The sequence below is a fragment of the Pholcus phalangioides genome, unplaced genomic scaffold (genome assembly GCF_987345545.1).
Source record: "Pholcus phalangioides strain wild (caught in Gottingen) unplaced genomic scaffold, Ppha-v1.0 ptg000027l_1, whole genome shotgun sequence".
Classification (NCBI taxonomy): domain Eukaryota; kingdom Metazoa; phylum Arthropoda; class Arachnida; order Araneae; family Pholcidae; genus Pholcus; species Pholcus phalangioides.
The window spans coordinates 677,866-703,301 of NW_028301617.1; the positions used below are offsets into that span (position 1 = coordinate 677,866).

Consider the following 25,436-nt stretch of genomic DNA (forward strand, 5'->3'; position numbering starts at 1 on the left):
CACACAAGCTTAATTTTTTATTTCGACATGATCAACCAACTTGAATTTTTTTAAACAAGATATCGAAATCCATTGAGGTTATGTAACATTGCGATTTGTAGCCTAGCATTCCTCTTTCGACAAAAAACTAAAAAAAAAAAAAACTGACTTTGCCAACTAATCGGGATCAAGGGAAGAAACTTGTCTTAATATTCAACACTGAAACACTAAATATATGACATTCTTTACCCAGCCAGAGAAAATTCTAGGGTGGCTTATCGCAGTTTTGAGAATCTATGACAATTCAGCATGGACGATTTAGCATAGACAATCCAGTGTGATGACAATTCTGCACGGGAAAATTTACAGCAGTGAAAACCCAGCACAGTGATTGTGTTTTCAATTATTCCCTTCCCACTTTTTCCAGACTTATGACTGGCAAACACACTTTCAAAACGCTTTGAAATGATTTAGAAAATAAGGCGTGGGTAGAGTTTTCTGACACAAATATGTCGTCGTCATAAAAAATGTATTGAAGATATCAGAGCATTCCCAAAGAGAACACTACAGACACAATAAAGATCTAAATGATATTGTAAATTATTTTGAAGACACCTTGTTTGGGAAGCCAACATGAGGAAATCGTAGGAGAGATTATCTCAAAATTTGCCGTAGAACTATGGTATCAGTTCGACACCATTGAAGGCTTTGCAAAACTGATGATAATATTGAGATCAGGCATAATTCGTTCAGTAGCATTATCTGGAAAAAGGGGGAAGAGGGACTTATTTACGAAACACAATCACTGCGATGAATTGTCTTGAGCTAAACTGTCTCGTGCTGCATTGGCGCCACACTGAATTGTTTTGCACTGAACTGTCATGACACCATCGTTGATGGTCAAGAGATACCCGTCACTGTTATTCATGAATATTTCACATGAGTTACGACAGACTTTTTTGCACCGATTCTCTAAGACTGGAAAAATAAAATTTGCAAGGAGATACCTGTTATGATGAGATCGGTATAACAAAACAAGGAACCATTCAAACTAACAAAAACACGTGCTAACGATAACAGGTCGTAATACACCAATTAAAAACTGGTCCATGCTTATACAAAAAAAAAGGAAAAGAAATGCGGGTTGGTGCGACATTATTCAATGCTTTGTACAAATGAAAATAAAATTGCGTGCATAGGTGACAACATATAGGAGTGGGAAACTTTGGTTGAAGGTGAAAATAAAATGTGTTACGAATTCAAATTGAATAAGTGAGAAGAGGAACACAAACGATACACACATTAAATGTAAAAAAAAAAATTGACATCGGTTTGAATGTCATTTCAGAGAGGTTTTAGGGGTACTCTCTTCCAACAAGAGACGCTCAAAAGCCACCAGTACTTCTTGCCCGATCCTATCGCTTTCACCTTCGGACAACTGAAACGATCCGCTATGGTCTTCCTGGAGGAAGATTTTGAGCTTTTCTCTCCTTGTTCTGTGCTTCTTCAGCTCGGAGCATATTGCAATGACGGCCTAAAAAAACAACAAAAAACATGATAATGAAGGTAAAAGCTGTGATTTTAAAAAATTTACGTTACTTTGATATTGCATATAGAAATGTCCTCTCCACTTGTCAATACAAGATTCATCAAAAAACTAGTTATTTGTGGGGATGAAGATTACAAGGAAGAAAATTCATCACTGCCCCCATCGGGACTCGAACCCCGGTCTCTTGCTTGCCGGACGAGTGCTCTACCATCTAATCTATGGAAGCAGTAGAATATTTCAACCTTGGAGCGTATATATATGTTGAAAGGCACCGTACATGGACGGCATCAACAATCAACTAATAACTCGTGAATGACATGTCCTAGATGGTAGAGCACTCGTCCGGCAAGCGAGAGACCCGGGTTCGAGTCCCCGTGAGGACAGTGATGAATTTTCTTCCTTGTAATCTTCATCCCCACAAATAACCAGTCTTTCGATGAATCTTACTTTGATATTGGTTTTAAATTATATTAATTTAATATAGTCAAGGTGCAAAGGATGCAGCCGCACCGGGCCACTATATGGGCCTCAAAATGGGTTAAAAATACTTTAATTACATTTTGGCTTTGACGTTTTACTTGACGTTAACAAAGCACAAATAGCTTAGAATTCCATCCAAGACCTCGAATATCCAGACACAGAGCCCTCTGGCCCAAGGTTTTCACAGAACCCCCGTCCCTTAATTAATTTACCCAGAACAGTGAAAGCCTATTTTTAATGAATCAAGTAACCACGATAAACATGTTAGTTCCAAACACTTACTAATTAATTATCACAATTCATTAATTATTAACTGATCAAATATTATCACGTTTTAATATAAATTCTTTTGTGTTGTTCTTTAAGACGGGTACTATTGGACTGCTAATCAGAGAGGGATTTAGGAGCTTGTCTCCTAACTGCAAACATGGTGAGGTGGGACTACATAGGCCACAGCTCTGACTATAGTGATTATCTTCATATTGATTCACAAAAGAGATCCCCATGTGACAGCGTGAGAACCGTCAGGACAAAATAAAAGCAAAATCGCTAATTAATGGATACACAATAAAACAATGATTCCGCTTTAATCATGTTATGATGGCTTGCTGCTCATGCTGTCATGGGGGGTGGGGCAATGATCTCTTTTGTGAATCAATATAAAGATAATCACTACAGTGAGAGCTGTGGTCATTCCCTACAGTTGCAGTTTATGGGGGCGAAGCTCTGTAATACTATCCCAAAGCGTTTGTGGTTGAGGGAGGACTCCCGATCTCCTACGATTAATAGTCTGATAGTACATTGTTAAAATTATGTGATAATAAATTATTTATTTAATTATGGTTTAAAAAAATATAAATTCTGAATTTAAAAAAATTTATCCAATAATTATCACGCAACATGAGAAATGTGGTTGTTTTGGTGGTCAATGCCATCCATAGCTGAATCGATATATCGCTATTATGTATTTTAAGGATTGCCATCTCTGGATGTTGATATACCTGTTTTTCCTTCGAAGCGCCTTCGTTCATCTGCAATGAAAAAAAAAAGAGGTATCTTATCACAACATGCGCATGAATATAAATATGCTTAGAATGCATTCTTTTGTGAACTTGTTCATTGTTTCATATGAGGAAGAACTATGATAAGTACCATTTTCCTGTGATGTCTCCAGCCCTGCTGAATCTTACGGGCAGCAATATTCTCCCTAATTCTCTGCGCTTTCCTCTCTATGTCTGACATTTCAGAGCAGTTCGCTGGCTTCGGTGGGGTTTTCAGCCTCGAAGTTGATGGCTTGTTCTTCGGCACTGCTTGAGCTTTCTTCACAACGAACGTGGGCTCCGGTGTTGTCAGGGTGGATTTCGTAACTGGTGTTCTCACCTAATTAATTAAAAACAAATATATGTATACACAAAATAGTACAAAATTTATTTGAAAACAGAGGTTGCCATTTAAAGGGTCATTCAAGTATTACATCAGCATCAATGAAAGGGGGGGGGGCAGGGTTGTCTTAAAAGCATCATGGCCCCAGGACCAAGTAATTTTTCTGAGGCTCTACCTGGCCAATTGTTAAAAATTTCTTGATTTTCAAAAACTGGTTCGTGTTTTTGTGAGGCCCCTCTTTTCACGAGGCTCCCGGGCCGTGCCCAGGTGGGCGCATGCATTAAGATGGCACGGGGGAACAGGGGTTTAGGGTTTGAATGATGCTTATGTCATCAACTACCCTTTATAAAAGTATGAAATATTCTTAATGACACTGAGGGTGCCAAAAACAAGAAAACTTCTCCCTAGTTTGTGGGCACATGAACTAATATTTGACCTATTGATAAGTCCTCTATACAGCCTATTTATTGATCTCTAAATGTTCTGCAGATACGTCAAATGATCTGAAAATGTGTCTGGGCTGCTTAAGTGCTCTAGAAATGTGATGCGGGTCACTGAGGTGCTCTAGAGATGTGTGTAGGGCCACTTTTGTGCTCTGGAACAGTGCAGCATATCACTCAAGTGATCCATAAATATGTTGCAGATCACTTAAGTAATTTGGGAATGTGCTAAGTGCAGTGGCGGATCCAGAGAGGGGCGATCACACCCCTCCCAAGAGCCTTCAAACAATAGGTGATTGGGCAATCGCCCCTCCCAAGAACCTTCAACCAAACATAACTCCAGTTATCTCACTTTTTTTCTTTATTAATCCTTAATTTTTTTAAATTATTTTTTTTAATATCAAATTTCCTTTTGCTAAAATTGGTGCACTCGAAGAAGTTCAACCTTGAGCTTTCTTCTGCTGGTAAGGTCAAAAGAATAAACAAGCCATAGCCGGAGGAGAGTCAATTGTATTCCTGCCAAGGTTATATAGAGATTCCACTCGATTTGGCCGTCACGCTGCCTTTTCACTGCAATATACCCCTAGCGCCTAAGGGCACACATGTAATTTTTTGCAAGGGAGAGGGATAAACCCTTCAATTTTCTTAGTAACGCACAATAGAGCACAAGCCACCGAATAGGATGAATCATCGTTTTCTAGCCCTTGTTTTCCCTTTTCTTTACTTCAGTCCTGGAACACGCAAGCTTGACGTGGACTAAAAAATGGCTGTATCTTTGAAAAAAAGATATTTTGGTAAGTGAAAATTTAAAAATAAATGGGATAAGAAAATTAATTCCATTACTTTTGTAGCACATCTTGGGTTTTCCTCACTAATACTGACATTAACAGCCCCCCCACAGGGTGAGGTTAATAGGGCTCAGGACGATTCTCATCATTTTTTGGTTTTTCAATCTACAAATTCACTATAGTGGGGCCCAAAAGAATGAAAAATCTCAGCAACCCCCCCCCCCAAAAAAAAACCTAGCTTAAAAACCCTGCTGCAGAAGGTGAGCGTTTGAACATAGCCTCTCTATAATATCTATGAAAATATAAATCTAGAATCTATGAAAATATAGGCCTCAGCCCCATTCAATAATTTAAAGTCTTTATAATTTTAAATCTTTTAGGTGCGAATAAATGAGTACTTGGATTTAACGTTATTAGTGGATCCTGCCTATAACGCTTTTACAAAAACCGTCATAAAGGTCATTGTAAGCGGAAAAACTCTTTAAACTCTTAAAAATGCTTTAAACAGGAAATATTAATATTTCATGTTTAAAGCGTTTTTATATATTTAAACCCATATTTGAAATATTATTTGCTCACTGTATGTCTCTGATCCAAATATGCGTTAGAAGGTAGGGGCAGGTCTGATGACCTCTGATAAGGGAGTGGGGTCAAACATGGCTAAAATACTTGAATGGCTCCTAATCATAAAATTTGTATGAAACTGAAGAATGAAATAATAGACCTGTCTCTGGGACTGAACTGTCCTCCCTGCTGCCGTTGATATCGGCCTCGTTGCAGCTCTGCTTTTGTTCTGAATGCTCGCAGATTCTGTTCTGTTGATCTTTGGCTGTCTGGATGCAGGAGCGCTGTAACCAGGCGCTTTCCTCGCAGAAGTCACAGCATTAGTTCTGATGTCCGGTTGGCTCGATCTCGAACTCAAAGTGGGATTTGACGATGGGTTAGAGGGTGGTCTCGAGGACTGTCTTTGAACTTGTAGCTTCAACCTTCGGATCTCTTGCCTACAATAACACAATTTTGTGTACAATTGAATGGTTATTAGAAGCTTTTTCTCTTATATCAAAAGGGGGGGGGGGGGACAAAAAAGACAGAGAACTTACTCTCGCTCTTTGATCTGCAGAAGCAAGTTTTTGTTTTCGGTCTCCAACTTGTGAAGCATGTCTCTTAATTTCTGAGCTTCTGATTTCATTGCTTGGTCCCTGATGTTTGTACGTCCTGGAAAAATAAATATTTCCATGGAAACAAGAGCCAAAATGAAGAGCGATATACAGCAGTGCTTTACAATATTAGACACTTGAACTGCTCCGGATTGTACATCCAGGAAATTTTATCAAATGAAATACATTGGCCCACAATTCTACATTATTATTTTCGGATTACAAAGTGCCACTGTGTACTACCAATGAGAATTTATGTCAGATATGTCAGCAAGTTCCAGTCTGGAGAGATTCAGTGCAAAAGTTTCCACCAACCTGGTTTCGAAGATGGTGTTCTGCCACTAGACGGAGGCTGGATAATTTTGTGGATTTTGAAGAAATCACTCCCGAGTCCATTACCAAGACCAAACTAGATGGAGGAAAAAGTATTACTAAAATTTCCCTAATATTAGCGCCAATATGTGCCTTTAACCGGCATTGTTTTAACATAACAAAAGCATATACAATTCTAATTTCTATGACAAGGTACAAGCATATAATGATCATTTTTAAAAAATGCTTGTCGGTCACTCGCTAAATCTATTTCCAAGTAAAAAACAATCAGGTTTTGAGGATGCTTATAAGGTTGACGCTCATTTTTACGAACTCGAACAGGTTGTAAAACCAAAAGTTTATTTCTATGTTGGATGTACTGTATATACTTATGTATAAACTGACCCCCCCCCCCCACTTTGAATTTGAGCCTGCCCTGAAGTGGTTTTTCTTCTCAAAACCTCACCTATCAGCCAACCTCCCTTATACAAATCTACAATTTTAAATCTAACATTGCCAAATTTTGCATATATACCAAATGGGACCCTGCTTTAACACAGTAAAGGCTACTTTAGAAGTTCATCAGAGCTGGGCCAATGCCCGAAAGGGGCAAAAAACTGTCAGGCAACAATGGTTTCAGAGCCTCAACAATCACTTTCAGAATGTTTACTTTGGTTGCCGTGGTTCCATAGTAATGTGTTTCAGACATGCACATGCCTTTACAATGGTTTGTCATTTCTTTAATGCTGGCAGTATATGTATAACAGCTTAAACCATATATAATGGCTTGCTGCTTTTTCAATCCTCCCAATAACTGAAGAAAACTTGGGCAGCGCCGGATATTATAGCTAGCATGAAATATTTTCAGTGTTTTTTCACCAACTTCGTCTTAACAAGGTTCTACTACAATAGATGACGACTAAAAGAAAATACCTGCTTCCGATATTTTTCGACTAAATCCTTAAGCTCTTCTTCTTTGACTGATTTTATCTCGGCCACCATCTTCCTGAAAACGATAAGGGAAATATTTTGAGTCAATTTTAATGGTCGCGTTCACAATTGATAACACAACATAAATGAAGCAGAAAAAAAAGTGAATATGGAACGGGAAAAAAAATCGAACACTACAACTCTCATTTTGCTTGGCAATAAGTACAGTCAAACCTCGTTAACCGACTGACGGTTTGAGGGTGTTGAGAAAATCTACTTGAAAAAGGTTCAGGTAATTGTCACAAAACTGCTTCGAAAAAAATCCAACAATTTTTCCTTCCCCCGTACAAACAGCGGGATATCGTATTTAATGTTGTGTGGTTTAAAATATTTGTTCCGCCCAGTGTTGAATGCTTCTTTGTAGGAGAGGAAAAGAAAAGGTGTGTTCTCTCGTAAAAGGATTCAAACTAAGTACAATACTTGGCTTTTTGTGGGCTCGTCTTTTTTCCCATTCCTCTGCGAACGTATTTTTTACTTTTCAAGTAAAGATCTGGGCAAAATGAAAGTGATTACATGAGCGCTGATTTGAACAACTACTAAATTATTTTACTCAAAAATTTTAATAAACTTACCGTATTCCCACGCATTGGCCGGCATGCCGTAAAACACGAGGGGAACCAGCTTTTTGTATGTTGTGGTCTTGGCCACTTTCGGCATGCCAGAATAAGTGAGGTTATAATAGGATCCCAGCATGCATTCAGCTGAATCAGTGAATTTTCCGAATAAAGTTGATATATATGTGTATATATTTTTCTAAATAACACTTCCTCATTTTCAAAAATCAGTTTTCTTTAAATATTAATTTGTCTCGTTCCTCCTCATGAATAAATTGAATCTATGCATTATCTTGTGTTCATAAAACTTTGAAAAGAAAGTATTTTGCTTACATAGTTCCTGAATTTTAATATTTCTATGCCATCTGATATGAATTCAACTGTCAGCCTTCATTCATACACAGGGCCGCAACTAGGGGGAGCAGACGGGTCTCGTACTCCGGAGCCTCTGAACCTCTCCTTTACCATTACAAGGGGGCGTAAAAATGTGCGCTTGCCCCGGGTGACCAAGCACTTCGTTGCGGCCTTGTTCATACACATGTATAGAAGACTAATCAAATTTTGACTTCTTTCAATTACAGTACCGACATTGAGAAATATTTCTGATTCTCTCTGAAATGTTTCATTTCCTTCTTCCTCCCATTCAGTTATTCATTCTAATATTAAATATTCAACTGTTTGTTTTCACTAACATCCAGTAAGAGCCATCATTGTTGGCTCCGTGTATATGTATAATCTATTTTCCTGATAAGAAATTAATAAAAAATAAAAATATTCAAGAATTTTCCAGAATCCGTGAATCAAATTTATTGGCATTCTGGAAAATACGGATATTTTCAGCATGCTGGTCTGCCTCACTGTTTCCCGGCATGCCAGCTCATGTGGGGGAGTACGGTAATTATTTTACTAAGAAATTAGTTTTTCTCACTCATTGAATTCAATTGCTGTGGCCTGTTTTACATCCAGGAGCTGAACTGTTTTTGATCGTTAAATTTCTTCCTAAAAACACTATTGTGCAAATAAATGTTATGTTAGGTTGTTTGACCTCAAGACCTGTAAGACCTTTCTACTATTATGTGGACAATGGTGCTATTGGAAGAGCTGTTGCCAGAAATTTCTCGTGGGTTGGGGGAAGGGAATTGACAGTGCAGTACTTAGTCAAGATTCCACAATATATGAGTAAAATTCTGGCATTTAGGGGGGATGACTGGCAGTGGGGGTGGAGCCAGAGGGTGCAGTGAGTGCTCGAGTACCTACAGTATTCTGTACCACTGATCTGAGCGCCCCCAAAATTCATTCAGGGATCAATAGTTTCCATGTAAAGCTCAAGTCAAGCACCCACGGTTTCGTAACTCTTCCGACGTATCTAATGGCTGGGCCACCAGATCACTATCTTAGATGGAAAAAAAAGAAGTCAGTCAACCATTTGGATGTTTCGTTTGCACAGTGATAAATGACCAAAAGATGCAATAAAAAAATTGTATTTTATTTTTAAATTTAAGTGTACTTTTTTCTCGTTCAATGTTGAGGCATTGTGCTTGATGAACACGTAAAGCTTATTCATGTCCTGTCACATAAGTGTGAGGAATTGATAGATGAGCTGCACATTTTCTTTTTTTTTTTGTACCGAATGTTTAATCATAAGCCGTGGCTCAGCTTTTACAGCACAATACTTTTTTACTGGATTTTCACCCGTGACCACTTAGTATATTCTAGAATTACTGTGTCGTCGCGTGGACATCATTCTGGGATCTCATCACGAGCATCCAGGTTTGTACCTCACTGGCGGCAGAGTGGTGGTCTACCAAAGTTCGTTTTCTGTAGTTTTTCAACTTAATGAACGGTTACAGCAGCGGTTCTCATCCTTTTTGGACCCGCGAAGCCCTTTTCGGTATATAATTTCTATGGCGGAGCACTGTTTCACTCGAGAAGCACTTTTTGCATATAGTTTTTATGGTAGAACCTTGTAGGCCTCTTATTTTTTATTTATCTATCAAAGTTACTGATTTGTTTTATTTTCCTCGAGTCTCCGCGGAGCACCGGTTGAGAATCGCTGGGTTACAGGTTTATCCTGCTTGAAAGTTCGAATTTACTCACGACCGGTCAACAATGTGTGTGATAACATGCTTATATTTATTTCCACTTCCTTTTTTTTAAATTCTTACTATAACCGATAAAATTAAAAAAAAAAAGCCACGCACGAGTGCCCTTGCCTTATTTATTTTTTTGAGCATTGCTCAGCGAAGCGATGAACAATGATATAAAAATGTATATATTCGTATAAGTACTGGTACTCGCTGAAAATTATCAACTAAGCAATGAAATGTTGCAGAGATTGAATACATGCGTGGATTTAGGTATTGCAAATGAGCCGCTTTCTCGATTTCACTGAACATTAGCATGGCATAGTTTGCAAAGCTAACAGAATTTCATACATATTATGTACGCTTTACCACAAATGTGATGCGCATACGTTCCCATACGCTTTCTCTGTGTACATTCGCTCAATTCTGGTTCACAAGTATGGGCTGATCCAGGCATAGTCCGGGGGTATAATGTCTTCATGGGGCCTACATGATAAAATTCTGGCACACAATAATTTATAAAGTATGTAAATATGTAAGCTGTTACTTCCATCGAAATATTGAACCCCCCCCCCTTCCCGAATATCACTTTGCACGCGGGAGGGGGTGGGTGGGTGCGATCTTGGCATCACTGCCCAGCGTATAACCTTCACAAGGGGGAAGCTCGCTGGACTCTAGAGACATGACAGTCTTGACAGACACTATGACAGTCTGTTTATAAAATTTTCGCTTTCACTATAAATTTTTTCAAAAAGAAAATAGTTTGTATACTTAGAAATGGTTTTGTCTGCTGGGTGAGGTTAGGGGCCCAGGCAAAGGCGGGGAACAAGAAAGCTAGAAGTGAGAAGAAAACATGGTCCAAAGAGGGTTACAGGGGGTAGGGTAAAGGAGTTAAGAAACACTGGTATCAATTATGCTCTGCGTAAATAAACATGATACTGTATTTGGTTTTCTGATGTAGGGCTTTCCAATCACATCGGATAATTGAGGTTCTGTCGTATCGTACTTGAGTAGTGATAAAGAGGTAAAGATAAACAAATGAAAAATAAAATTAAAAAATTTCGCTTATACTGTAAAAAATTAAAATCACTGAAAAGCCAAAATGTCACAATTCGGGGGGGGGGATCCTGTTTATCTCTATCTTGCATTCAGTGTTTCGCAGTCAATGAGTTTTAATACGATGTAATTTTTTTTTTTTTTCATGCCAAAATAAAAGTGAATGCCAGTACATATCCTACAATCAAGTGATAAGAATTTCTATAATAAGATAAAGACGTGCCTCTTAGGTGGGGCATTTCTTGCTGAAGAGCAGCCTTTTTTATACTTTCTGAAAATTCCTCCTCGTTTACAAAAGGTTACGGCTTCTTTGAACTGACTATTCGAGAGCTGTTAATTGAAAACTGTCCCCTCCCACTGAAGAGGCAGAAGCCATGTTGTCGTTTTCAACGCCCAGCGCTGTTGCGAGTACAATGGTCATTTTGTGGAGAAAGGAGAGGGGCGTATGCTAAGCCAGCTTAGTGATTCTTTATGGGGGGGAAAGCAAGGCAGTATATTTACGGCCAGGACCATTTGGAAGTCGAAAAGTTCACACGTAAAAATACGGCCTGGACCGTTTGGAAGGCATCAACTTCACACGTACATATACGTGCAGGACCGTCAGTCGGTTAATGAGTCACACTTGGGAGACCAAAAATATGACTTAGTAAGCGGAGTGACTCGTTAAACGGAGTAAGCCATAGCTGTGCCAATTCCTGCCTGAGGACAATTGGGACTTACAAAAAGTGACCCGTTAAGCGGAATGACGTGTTAACCGGGTGACGCACTAACAAGGTTTGACTGTAAATGTTATTGCAAATTACAGCTAAAATATGAACATCCTTGAAGCAAAAAGGTGGCATTTGAAAAAAATAAATGAACAGGTACCAGGTCTGTGTCTTGGAACAATAGTGTTTTTAAAATTTAATTTTTTAAATTTAAGTTTTAATTTAGTTTGAATAAATAGCCCTAAGCCAAAGAAGGGAAATACTGGATCACTTCCCAGAGAGTGAATCAAAGCTCTCGAGGGCCTGTCAGCAATGTTTACACAGTTAACACTGCTACGTGTAATGTAAAATTTAGAATCCTGTGATTGGTTGCAGTAAGCGATGATACCTTCACAGAAGGCAGGGTTCAACTTATTAGTAAAACTACAGTAAAACCTCGATAAGTCGTCACCTCAAGTTATCGAAAAATTATGACGGCTTAAGCGGAGTGACGACTTAAGCGGAGTTCCGTGAGTTTTAATGTGCAATGTTATGAAAATCGCATAAATTTAAAGTAATATGACATTTATTAAAGTATGAATCAAAATAACAATATTAGTAAAATTTATAGATTGCAAAAGAAAAAATAATAGCACTTTTTACCTTTTTTTTTGATCTCTTATTACTTGTTGTGGTAAAATGTACTGGTACACTTTGATTTATACCAGTAATTTTTAATTTAGACTACCAGAGCAACTGTTTGAATAGTCAGCTTTTCTTCATAACAGAACTCTCTATTGCACATTAATTTTACATATACATCAAATTTAATTTTAGTGTTTTAATTCTTGGTCAGTAGTTCATGATGCAACTACAAAGTAATCTCAAACACTTTTGACTTGGTGGAGGAGCCCTGGGCAGGGAAAAGTAAACAGAAGGCCTCTATTTGGGAAAGAATGACAATTTCAAGCCCTAAATTAGTAGAGTCCATGCTTTCTATGATTATTTATTATCCGTGCCCGTTGCACTTTGAATTTACGGTGCCTCTTGCGGCAGAGCTTGGGTGTCTCGCGGTTTGCCCAGTTTCTCCAATGGAGCCCAGGCAGAAATGAGATCTAGCTTGAACAGTTCCCAATGTTCCAAATACCTTAGTTGACAAATGAACTTCCCCAGCGTAACTTCGTTACTTAAACTGTTCCGTTTGGGTAAATAGGATTTTATGGTGACTTTTAAGAATATGGCAAGGCTGTTAACAAGCTCTTTTTTTTAATGGGAACCATAAAAATAGTCTGTTCCTCTTTCGCAAACTTTTTCATAGTGACGACTTAACCGAAATTAGCGACAAGTAAACGAGGGTTTAATAACATTGTGGTCTATGAGAGCTGGAAGGGTCTGAAGAAAGGACTTAGAAAACATGGAAATTCCTCTTCTTTCAGGTAAAATCTGGCTTTTCTTCAGAAGTGAAAGGAACTGATAAGAGAGGGTTATCCGTACAGCCCATTGTGTTTGATGGATCTTGTCAATCATAGGCGGATATAATGACTAATATGGGGTTGATGCCATGTGGATGGCTTATTCAGCATGGCAAAAAGTCAGCCAACAGACAATTCAAAACTAGTTCAAGAAAGCTGCAGATTTGGAATCAGTTATCTCAGTGATGAAGAATCAAATCTGGTCTTTCACTTTAATTTCAACGGTTCTCAGAACAATGCGGAAGGTGAAATTTCAGAACATTAGGGCATTAGAGAGATAGATGGCTTTTTCTCAGCCCAAGATATCAAAGAAACATTTTATTTTCTGGATATTATGCCGAGGTGAACTCGGAAAGAAAAGTCATCTTTCTCTGCCAGGACTCGAACCCAGGCCCTCTTGCATACCGGGCAGGCATGCTACCATCTACACCACTGGAGACACGACCCTGCCTTCCTTATTTCACGTGCACTGTGGCGTGAGAAAAAGCCATCTATCTCTTTAAGCTGTCCCACCTGGGAGCCAATTCGTGACGTTAAGAGAGGCTACTAATGTCTCTACTTCAGTCTTATGCCACACTGCGTGAAATAAGGAAGGCAGGGTAATGTCTCCAGTGGTGTAAATGGTAGCATGCTTGCCCGGTATGCAAGAGGACCTGAGTTCGAGTCCCAGCAAAGACAAGATGACTTTTCTTTCCGAGTTCACCTCGGCATAACATCCAGAAAATAAAATGTTTCTTTGATATTAGGGCATTACTAAAAACACTTGAAGTTAGAAATTTCATTTTCCGATTTTGTGCAAATAAACAGTGTTTACGACAAACACCTTGACTGATACCAAAATTATTGCTGAATGTATGGACGACTCGGGTGACAAAAATACAGCAAAAGATACTCCAGAGAAATTAGAAAAGAAGTAGCAGTGTGAAAAATGCTAAAGAAATGCTGTAAAAATGCTGCACCATTTTTTGGAGCAAACTGAGATGATAGGGCTCAAAATATTTGCAGTTCTTGGAAGGCACATATATATCAATGTCTTTGCACAGTGTGATTGAACATTGACTGTGTAACTTGACCAATGACTTCATTAGTACGTAGTAATATATAGTACGGTATTTTTTAGTTTTTATCAATTGAGTTTTTTGCCATTTTTGGAATGTTTTCTGTTTTTCACTCAAAAAAAACTCTATCTCGAAATTAGCGAGAGGTTTGACTGTACAATGTTCCCTACACGCGAGCAGAAAGATCAGCAAAGAAAACAAAGAGAAGTAAAAAAAAATTGCATCAAATCTGTTAGCAGCTGACCAGAGACCTTTAGGCTCACAGACTCGCACTTTACCAATTACATTGAATTAGACAAGATACCGTCTGCTAAATCGGTAAGAGACAATATGATTTTACTCATTTATCGGTAAGTTACCCACATAATTCCCACCTCCTGTGACCTATTACTGTATTTGTAACTTACTGTGGCCAATCACTGGATTCTTAAGTTACACGTAAGAATCGGTGCTCCCACTCAAAAAATTATGAAAAGAAGGACAAGGAGTTGGGAATAACCACTGAGACTCATTTAAGTTATTTAAGAATGGCACCCCCCCCCCCTCAAGAGAACTTTCAAAAGCACAATGCAAAATTTGTAAATTACAACGTCCAATGTAAATAATGTGCTGTCTATCTTCTTTTTAACTTTTACAGCGGCAATTCCGAGATATCTCGTCAAACTTGATCTGCTTTATTTCAATCACTCCGATTATAGCTGCTATGGCCCTGATTATACCCGACATTATAGCAGCTATGATGGTAGAGTGGTCTTGGCGATGGACTCGCAACGTGAGGACCCAGGCTCAATCCCCACCGTCGCTACAGTGGTAGTTGGCTGAAGTCGGTTTTCTGTGGTTCCAGACTTTGAGGTGTGAATGCTAGCCGATCTTCCCTTTAGAAAGTCTCGCCACAGACAGCAACAGCTCTACAAAGCTACAAATGTTCATTTATCACACTGCACTCACAATTTGAAATATAGATGGCAACACTAATTCATGCACACTACCATGTATGCACTCAGAATGTTGTTAGGTCCCATTAAATTGCTCATGGCGATAGACTGGAGTTGAGCTCAGTTTAAAAGAAAGGTAGGTCACCCTGAAATATCTCAGGTTCTTTAACACACTTTTATTTTCAATGTGGCAGTTGTAATGCAGATCCGGTAAATTTTAAAAACCGCTTGAAGGATTAAAGGGATTTCGTTTGCATTTTACTGTTCAATGCTAGCATCATCCTTTTTGACAAATGACTATTGCCAGTGCTGCAACTAGGCGGGGAGCAGGCGGATCTGGTGCCCTGGACCAGAAGGAGTGCAAATTTCACACTTTAACTTTTCCTTCAACATTACATGGAGGCGCCAAAATGCATGCTTGCCCTAGTTTACTGATATTCAAGTTATCGCTCTGACTATTGCTACTAAAAAAAAAAGCATCCCACAGAAGGAGTTTGCGAAGTGCATCTGGGAATGTAGGCAGAGTACAAAGAACATGCACTGTCACTGATGCATATGCAGGACTGGCACAAGCTTTTCCATGAGGGAGAGGAATCTGTGAATCATGATGCGCGACCCCGTCAAGGTCAACTCGTCATCACAGATGCTTAGGTGAAAGAAGTCGACCTTAAAATCAGCTGAAACAGACAACGCACAATGAGGGACATCAGCAAGAAGATGGGAGTGCTTTTCGGTTCCATTCATGCCATCATTGCAAAGAAACTATACTACAGGAAAGTGAGTGCACACAGTTGGAAACGCTAGTCCTGGGCACGAGTCAGTGACAGTGCATGTTCTCTACACTCCGCCCTCATTCTTCCGCCCTTCACCTCTGCTCTACCTCTACACAAAAATGTTACCACACTCATACGAAAATAAACCAAATTATAACCACTGTTTTGTTTTCACACCCTTATAGAACTCGAATGACACTAAAATCGGCAAATTAACATCAAAAGTAATCAAAACGAGTTCCGAAGATCAGCCACGAAAGAAAAAGTCTTCTTACTTTATGATAATGTCTTTTTCTTTAAGAGCATTTTCAAGCCTAAGACATTTCTGCCTGAGCACCAAGGCATTTTCCTGAAAGACGGAAACACTAGTGATGAGTAAAAAACAGACATTAACATTATATTAACAGTTGATATTTTTTTTGGCCAGAAATATATACTGAGAAATTGAATTTTCTGGATGCTATGCCAAAACAAATATTTGTTATGTCTTAATACAAAACGCCATCTGGAGTGAAAATTGCTGTATTGCTGTAGTTAAGGCAGGCTACTACTACTACGTAACTATACACGCAACTCATACACATTCCCCCTAATGCATTTCTAACGAATCGGTACATGCCAGAATGTGCATATGTGTGTTGCAAACCTAACATGAAGTTCGTTTCTGTGTAATGCCTGTTATGTGTAGTGTTGCCATTTGCCATCAATTTTTCTAATTATGAGTGAAGTGGAATGATTGAATAATTGTACGGTTGTCGGTCTGTTGCCCTCTGTGGTGAGACTTTTTAACGGGGAGATTGGCTCACATATGTGGGAACCACAGAATACCAGCTTCAGCTGACACCACTGAGGTGTTCGAATCTGGGTCCTCGCGATGTAAGTCTGTCACTATGACCCACTCGACCACCACAGCGACTGCAATGTCTCCACCCGGCGCTTCACACCAATAATGTGAGTTATAAGGAATTTAAAAGTGTGTCTCTGGTGTAATGGTTGGCACACTTGCCCAGTATACAAGGGGGAACCTGGGTTTGGTTCCTGGAGGAGACAAATTACTTTTGTTTTCTCTCTCCAAATATTCATTTCGGCATAACATCCAGAAAATTAAATTTCTCAGGCATTATATTCGCCGCTGTGGTGGTCGAGTAGGCATAGTGACAGAACAGGTTTGAATCCCACTGGTAGTCGGCTAAAGTTGTGGTTCCCAACTTTGAGTTGTGAATGCCAGCCAATCTCCCCAATTTGCCCGAGTGGCGTGGTGGTAAGATGCTTGTCTACCACCATGAAGGTTGCTGTCACGGTCCCGGGCTTGAATCCGAGGAGGAAACAGTTACGATATTTTCCCTAACGAGCCAATCTCCCCGTTAAAAAGTCTTGCCACAGAGAACAACAAGCGTACAAACATTCAATCATTACACTTACTCACTTCTGAAATATAAATCGCAGCACTGAAAAATCAGATACAACACTAGATACACACACTTCCGGCACAACTGAGTAAGTAGTAAATCACCCATGGCAATAGACCTGAGTTGTGCTCAGTATGAAAAGAAAAAAAGACATTATATTCATGAGCATGCTCATGCAAAAACAAAAACATAAAAAAGGTGCAAGTTTGTATTAACGATATAAACATGGCGAAAAAAATATTCCTCAAACTTGCACAAAGATGACAAGACAGAAAAATTTCTCTGTTTCCATCGGCCATGTAACGAACCACAAAAATAATGTTCAGGAATTCAAAAATTGATAAGAAGGGAAAAAATGCATGCAGCGATATGCCTTTTTTTTAAAATACTCACTGAATCTTTATTTTTCCTCGTGTTTTGTGAATCAGCCTGCACACAGATAAGACACAAGAATATTATGCACTGAAGTAATTTGCGGAATACAAATATGAGTTATAAAAAAGGAAATTGAATTTGGATTCTGATTTAAATCTCGGTACACCACAATAACCAATATATCTTCACTACAATACGCAATACGCAATGTACACCCACTTCCAAAAGTTAAGCATTCGATGGCTTATATAACATAACGACACCACTTTAACTGTGTCCTTCTGGATTGGACGGTTAATGGAACACAAATGTGCAGTACTCGGGCTCATAGTCCCGAGCAAGTGTGAGTCCCTCATCACTCGTATGGCCACACATTTAATCGCTGACTCACTCGGTCACTAATACAGCAACTCACTCACTCAGTAGCTTATTCATCAGCTCATTCAGTCACTCACTTGCTCACACATTCACTGACTTGCTCAATCAGTTGATCACTCATTCACAGGTGACAAACTGTCGTCAGTGAATTTTCTGACGTGAATTGTTGACAGTTAATTTTCCTTAAATACAGTACTGTTAAATGTAGAAAGAAAAACAGTTGTGCATTCATTATTCATCGATGCAGGGGAGTGCCTCCCCATAAGTGAACACTAGTTCTTCAAACGAGATGGGTGAATCACCACAGGTGTGTATAGTTTGGGGGGGGGGGGATGGCCATCGGCCATCTTTCAATGAAGGCTACTGCCACTAAGCTATGCTACTAACATGTTACCAAAGAGCAAGGCAGGCCAAGCATTGAAGACCCCCCCCCCCTACTCTAAAGCATAAGAATAAAAGTTGAACTGTGACTGCAGATTAAAACCAAGGTGGAATGAGGATTTTTAAAAAAAACCCATTCAGGAATGTTATGAATAGTTACACGGTGCCTGTTCTAAAGAAATGTTACTGTATTGGATGGTTGCACGATGGGTCAATGCATTTTGTTAATTGTTAACAATTCATCAATGGAATTGAATAATTCACTACAACACAATTCACTGAAAGGAAAATTTAGCAAACAGTGGGCCTAGTGAGCGAGTGAATCAGCGAGTGAGCGAGCGATAAAGTGGGTGGAAGAGCAAACGAGGGAGGAATTGAGCAAGCCAGAGACCAGTGGAAGGAATGAGGACGCTACAAGGATGATGTCACTCTCCGCTACCATACGAAGGTTTTTAACAACTGGCTGTTGCGAAGATATATTTTGGAAAGAGAGAAAATTCAACTGTCCTTGCGGGGAATCGAACCCACATCCTTTCACTTTCCGGGTGAACGCCCTAGACCACTAGACTAAAGAGGAACCGAATCTCTCAATCTTTTCTTGGAGCTCGTGTACACTGAAAGGGACCGTACATGGACGGCCGGACCAGACTCAGGCCAAGCTCACAACTGATGATGCTGCCACCAGATGGCAACTTATACAAGGATGACGCCACTCTCCGCTACCATACGAAGGTTTTTAACAACTGGCTGTTACAAAGACATATTTTGGAAAGAGTCACCAAGTGAGTCTTTCCACCAAGCTAGTCACCAAGTGAGTAAGGAAGTGGGAGAGTGAGTGAATAAGTGAATGAGCAAGTCAGTGAGTGGAAAAAGCAAGCAAGTGAATTACTAGGTAGCTCACTAGATCACTCACTCACATGTGAGTCGCTCATTATGCCACTACGCTGCTCATTCCATCACTCACTCACAATGTTACAGAAGCACAAAGTTGCTCACCTTTTCACTAAGTCACTTACTCTTTGTCGCTCACTAACAAGGTTGCTCATTCTGTCACTGACTTACTAGGCCACTCGCTCAACCACTCACGCTCTTGTGCCACGCTGTTGTGAGTGAATTTTCCCAGTGGTGAATTACACATAGGTGAGTTGTGAGTGAATTTTCCATAAACCAGCCCCAGCAATATTGCTCTGCACCGCTGAGACCAACAAAAATACTGCTAGCATTCAACAGCTCCCATGCATTTCCAAAAATATGCAGGATGTTGGTAGTGGTTACACTGAAGGTATTGCCTGTATGTCATAGAGAATAGTGCTACCTGTGTTGCCACAATTATATTTAAAACATTTGTATGATATTTAACTGAACAATAACTCATTATCGCATAAGAATCAGATGATTTAATCTTGCATTCAAATGGGGGGGGGGGCGAAGAGAAACAGATTCTTTTACCTTTTTTTCAGCTTGAAGTTTATCGATGAGTCGCAACTTCTGACTGTTCTCGTCATCGATCCTCCTCAACCTTGCTTTTATAACAGCATTTTCAGCTTTGACAGTCGCTAGTTCCTAAATACACGGATACGATTATTCGAAGGATAATTTTTGGACTTTTATAAAAACTGAAATATCTATCTTATTTATTGAGGAAATTCTCGAACCCTCACCTTCTTCAGGCTGGTTATTTCGTTCTGAGCTTCTCTAGTTTTTGCAGAGTTCGTAGAGCTTTCAGGCAGTCGACCTTGAAAAAGAAAGAAGATAATCAACGGAATATTTTCCTTACTCATATAATGTGACTGAAACCTTTTCATTACACGAGAAACTATGAGTTATGGAAATCTTACTTTTGAAATTCGCCGAACCATCAGCTTTGGCACTGCTGTTCCTTCGTGCAGGAGGGACTTTATTCGCAGCGACGTTAGACACGGAGCCCTTGCGTAATGTTGGGAGCATGGTCTTCGGTGCGTCTGTTGACTGCGGAGCGTTCCACCTCTTTCTTATCGCAGAGATGCTTGCTGAATAATCCGTCTTTCCTGAAGCGATCCTCTTTGCTGACCCGTTCAGACCGTGCCATCCTTGAGGCAGAGATGCCACTGCAACAGTTTTCAAAATCATATCATTGAGAGCTTCACATATAAAAAAAATGGACACAAAAAGTAATTTTTAGACAACAAAGCTGGAATTTTTATTTTCAATGCCTGTAATAAGCAGAGGTGGAAAATTTATGGTTTTGCCGGACTTTACCCATTCTGTTTTGATTCTTTTGACCACTGATTCCTCAAATTTTTCATCCTGGGTTAAGGCCTGTTAAGATTCTCCCCGTAAATAAACCTCTGTCACAAATTCACTCTTTTGGTCCCTCACATACTTTTAAAACAATAGGTCACTTTAGTACCTTACTTGCTAGGTCACTACCATGCCTAAATGCTCTCTCTATAGTTCACTGTTTTGGTCACTCACTGACATGACCTCTCTTTAGTTTGCTGTTTTGGTTACTCACTGACATGTCCCATCTCTTTCTAGTTCATTCTTTCAGTCACTCACTCACATGTTCCCTCATTTTCCAGTTCACTGACCTTCACTCTTTAGTTCACTGTTTTGGTCACCCAGCAATATGGGCCCTCACTCTCTAGTTCACGTTTGGTCACTCATTGACAAAGCTCCCTGCTCCTTAGTTTGCTGTTTCACTCACTCACTGACCTGACCTCTCGTTCTTCAGTTTCCTGTTTCGGCCACTCACTGACCTACTGACCTAACCCCCTCTAGTTCAGTTTTAGTCTCTCACCAACATGGGCCCTCACTCTTTAGTTGTTTTGGTCACTCACTGACATGACTTCTCATTTTCTAGTTCACTGTTCTACTCATTCACTCACCTGACTTCTTGCTCTCTAGTTTTTGTCACTCATTGACCTGATCCCCTCTCTTTAGGCAGAAACATATGCATAGTTATGAGTCTTTTTCGGATTGTAGTTTGTTTTTGTCTATCGCTTTGTTTAAATTTACTGCCCACGTAGGCCCCCCGCCCCCCATAAATACACTTCTGGCACCATACCAATTATCAATTATTTCCACAAAAAACATGATTGGTAAGCAGGAACAGCTATCGGCTAATCCCTTTTCGGCAATTTTTTTTTTTTGGCGAAAAAAATGCTTGAAAGTATGACGAAAAGTCACCAAGAGTGAAACAAAGTCATGATTTCGGATGCTCTTCTCGCCAAAGGACAAAAATCGCCAACACATCACAAACAACAGATAATATTATGGCTGTCAAAACAAACAATGAAAAAAATAATAACAAACATAAACAACATTCTTATACTAAATAACGGATAGAGATTAAAAACATAACATTCTGATCACACACACAGGTACAAGCAACATATTCCCATATTCGAGGTACACGCCAAGTTGGCAAATTATCCATGAAATGGCTACTTTACACACTACCTATAATTCCACAAAAATTATAGCTATGGCAACCTTAATGGGACAAAGAGTAATGATATCGACAAAATTAACGTTTTTTTTTTTTTATGATGCCATATATTGAAACAAATTTTGGTTGTTTTTAGATGCCATTACATTATTTTCCCTTATTTTGATTTGTATTTCAATTTCTATGCTTGGCGTCAACTGGGTATAAACTTACTGACTTTGGCAATGGTGACCCGGTGGATAATGACATTGTCGTGAATCCCCCAGCGTGACACGCCATCCACTCACTATAGTCCGTTTCAGGTAAACTTTGCAGTGAAGAGGAAGCTACGAGGGAACCGCATCACTCGTTGCTATGACAATGAAAGCCTCTTAACGTATGTATCGATGCGTGGCCTCGGTAAGGTATGGCTGATTCTCACCAATCTCGCAGAAAAAAATATTTTTTACGTGTAACGTAATGCTTGTAGAAAAAATTGAGTCAGTTCGTATTAAAAAATTAGCTAATGAAAAAAAAAAAATCATTGTCGATACTTTCAGAAATCAAAGTTGCGGTTTTTGAAATCGTTTTTTTTTATTGAAAAGTATCTTAGTAACTCCTATTAACCCGGTTTCGACGTTTGAATTTGGGAATAGCCCCAAATAATAATAAAAATGATAAGGAAAAATTTAGAAAATTCTTTTACTCCCTTTTCTTGCCGAAAAATTTCCGTCACTCACCCACCCGAACGCATATATGTCGATGCCACTTGTTATCACTACAGTTTTAGTCATTTTTTACGGATTCCCATTCTATGGAATCCTCACTTGAAGTTGTAGAACTATCGAATTCTCTATTACTTATTAATTGTTGTTGCTCCAACATGTGTTCCATCAGGCCATCTGCAATCCAAAATTCCTCTTCTTTTTCAATTATTGCCAAAAAGATACAACTGCCACAGAAGAAAAAATACACTGCAAGCCTAAACCATTGTGGGTCTCTCTCTCTTGCTTATTTATATTTATCTGGAGAGACACTGAAGGGGCATCTGGAGGAACAGCCTCTACTGTGGGGGAGATGGCGTTGGTGTGGGTGAAAAATAGACATTACTTATGTCAACACATTCCGCTATCGGCTATTGGAATTCAGAAACCACCCCTATCCCACGAACACGGCAAGAAATAGATATAAAAAAAAAAGTGGGGGGGTGTCTGGAACCGTAACCTACACCCATAAAGAGAGCCTCTCACAACGGTATCGGCGCTGTCGTGAAAGAGGGACACTTCCTGTAATCTATGAGTGAATATCTGAACTCGTTGGAGGTTATTTTCGGGAGAAAAAAAAAACTAATTGAATATTCGTCTGGGTGTGTAGGCCTATAGCTACATGCAAAACTGAATGAAAAATTGTATCAGAAAAAATTCAACGAAATATTATATAAATGTGCAATCAAAAAAAAAAAAAAAGCACGATAGTAATATTGGCGGGGAAAATTTCTTGGAAATCGCGCCAAAATGTTCTTGAGCTCGCCATGGATTTTTGATAATGGTAACCAATATTTTTCTAATTTAAAATTTTTAAACAAATATACATTGGTTCAAAACGGTATTTTTTCAGTATCTTTTTCAAAATCATAAAATTTGAAATATTCTATACAAATGATCATCATAAACCTCCGATGTATGGGAACTATATTTTGCGGCGAAGGAATACACTCTCTACCTTTCTCTCCACTGCAAAGTTAACCTGAAACAAACTATAGTATGTAAAGCAGTATGGCTGTTTTCTTACAGAGCGCAATACGGCTCACGACAGCGCTTTACGTCGGGCGTTATTGGCTGGCTGCTTCTGGAGGAGTCAAATGCGTCGTGCGCCGCGCGTTTCACCGATCATCCCTTCATTTTTGTTGTTTTCTTTTCCTTCTCTTCAAACCGGAGCATGCAGACGACAGAGTAACTGATGCCAAGGCCATATAATATAATATAGCCGTCCTAATCTGATGCGCCACCCTAGGAAAACCCAAACGCGTAGCGTAATTATGTAACACGTTTCTGCCGGCGCAAAATGATCTAATTCGGTTCACGCGAAGCAAAAAAACCTATCCCTAGGAAAACCCGGCGTAACACTTGATCGATAACAGAGTATGGCGATGCTTTTCCATCCAACAAATTCACCATTCAGGGAAGTATTAGCATGTTCATTAGCAGAAACGGTGTTAGACGGACCGACCATGGGTAGCACCAAGCGGAAAAATACAAAAAAACAAAAGACCAAGTTTAACTTACTTTCATGTCTTCCGTAAACTATCTATTTTAATGAAGACGGTCTTGACTGCCCGTAGAATTGTGTAAACAGAAATAACTAATCGGGATGTTCGTAACCTTTTGCTATGCGATACGTTGACCATATGATACACAGTTTACGGGACTTGACTACATGTTTTTGCTCCTCAATCTCAAAGTGACCATATTTCGTGGAAAAAAAAATACGGAAAATACAGGACACTGCCAATTGTCGCTAAATAGCTGCCAAACTACGGCAAAATTGCCAATTATGGCTCATAACTAACCAAAATTTCCTAAAATAACACAAATTGCTTTCAATCTCTAAGTTTGAAAAGATTTTTATAATAAGCTCTTTTGTGTGGGGATTTCGAGAAATCGAAATAATCTGTTTCTCATCATATCATCCATTAAAATATAATTTTTTTTTTACCCACCCCACTCAATATTTTCCGTCAAGTGAAAGAGAGACTGCATCGCGCAAAATTTTCACATATTTGTTTGCAATAGTTTCACTTCGTGATCTGAATGCATTTATTCTGAAAAATGCAGTGTGACACAGTGGTAAGATGCTCGTCTTCCACTATGAAGGTTCCCGTCAAGGTCGACGAGTTCGAATCCGGGCAAAGAACATTAGAAAGGAGTCCTTTACCTACCGAGTCTGGGCAACGGCGGGTCTAGAGCTCGCTGTTGAGAGGGGTAATTTTTTTTTACACTGTGAATAGGGTGACCATACGTCCATACCGTATTTTCAGTGACAGTCACAGTTTTTTCTTCGTTCCGACTGTTTTTGAAGAAAATACCCCAGTTTTTTTTTATACTTTTTTGGTCAAAGTTTCCTTGAATTTGTTACTTAATCAAAAACATTGATACAAATAATTTTTAACGGATTTATTGAATGTAATATTATTATATTCAAATTTCTCTTGCACCATCCCCTCCCCTCCCCATTTAGATCTACGCCTGAGCCTGACCACAGATAGATCGTTTCTTCATTTCCCATCCAACTCTACTGGTTGGAAATTGCAGTATGGCGATATATGAACGGAGTTGATGTGCGGTAAAGAAACACCAGGTATAGCAGAAGACTTCCGCGCGAAACTTGTGACGTCACGGAAGTCACCCATAGCCAGGGCCGAATGAACCCATACGAATGCCCTAAGCACTCAAGTGATTTTGGTGTAAACACCCACCCACATGACAATTAGATTTGTTTAAAATTTTCTAGTATAAGTGTGTGCAAGGAAACATTTTATTTTTTTGATATTATGCTGAGGTAAACTCGGAAGAAAAGTCATCTTGTCTCCACCGGGACTCGAACCCAGGCCCTCTTGCATACCAGGCAAGCACGCTACCATCTACACCACTGGAGACACGACCCTGCCTTCCTTATTTCACACACTGTGGCGTGAGGCACTGAAGTAGAGACATCAGTAGCCTCTCTTAACTTCAGGAATTACCCCCAGGTGGGACGGTTTTAGAGATGGATGGCTTTTTCTCAGACCA

At 39.4% G+C, this 25,436-nt stretch overlaps 1 protein-coding gene and 1 non-coding gene across 3 annotated transcripts; both read right to left on the reverse strand.

The window, feature by feature from the left end:
- Positions 1-23,997, reverse strand: LOC149068006 (uncharacterized). 2 transcript variants are annotated; one of them, XM_089251551.1, is made up of 13 exons: positions 23,934-23,986; positions 20,078-20,326; positions 19,901-19,974; positions 19,689-19,802; positions 17,499-17,534; positions 15,972-16,045; positions 7,022-7,094; positions 6,092-6,185; positions 5,720-5,834; positions 5,344-5,620; positions 3,161-3,388; positions 3,010-3,039; positions 1,214-1,513 (listed from the first exon to the last, which is right to left on the reverse strand). In XM_089251551.1, coding segments are annotated over exons 1-13 (1,560 nt in total). In that variant the 5' UTR covers positions 23,935-23,986; the 3' UTR covers positions 1,214-1,318. The 2 variants fall into 2 exon arrangements, with proteins under 2 accessions (XP_089107678.1, XP_089107677.1); XM_089251552.1 differs by lacking the exon at positions 17,499-17,534 and having other exon boundaries at positions 1-1,513; positions 23,934-23,997.
- Positions 23,998-25,230: 1,233 nt separating this feature from the next.
- Positions 25,231-25,304, reverse strand: TRNAT-GGU (transfer RNA threonine (anticodon GGU)). The gene has a single exon. It is a non-coding gene; the product is annotated as a tRNA-Thr (tRNA).
- Positions 25,305-25,436: the final 132 nt, after the last annotated feature.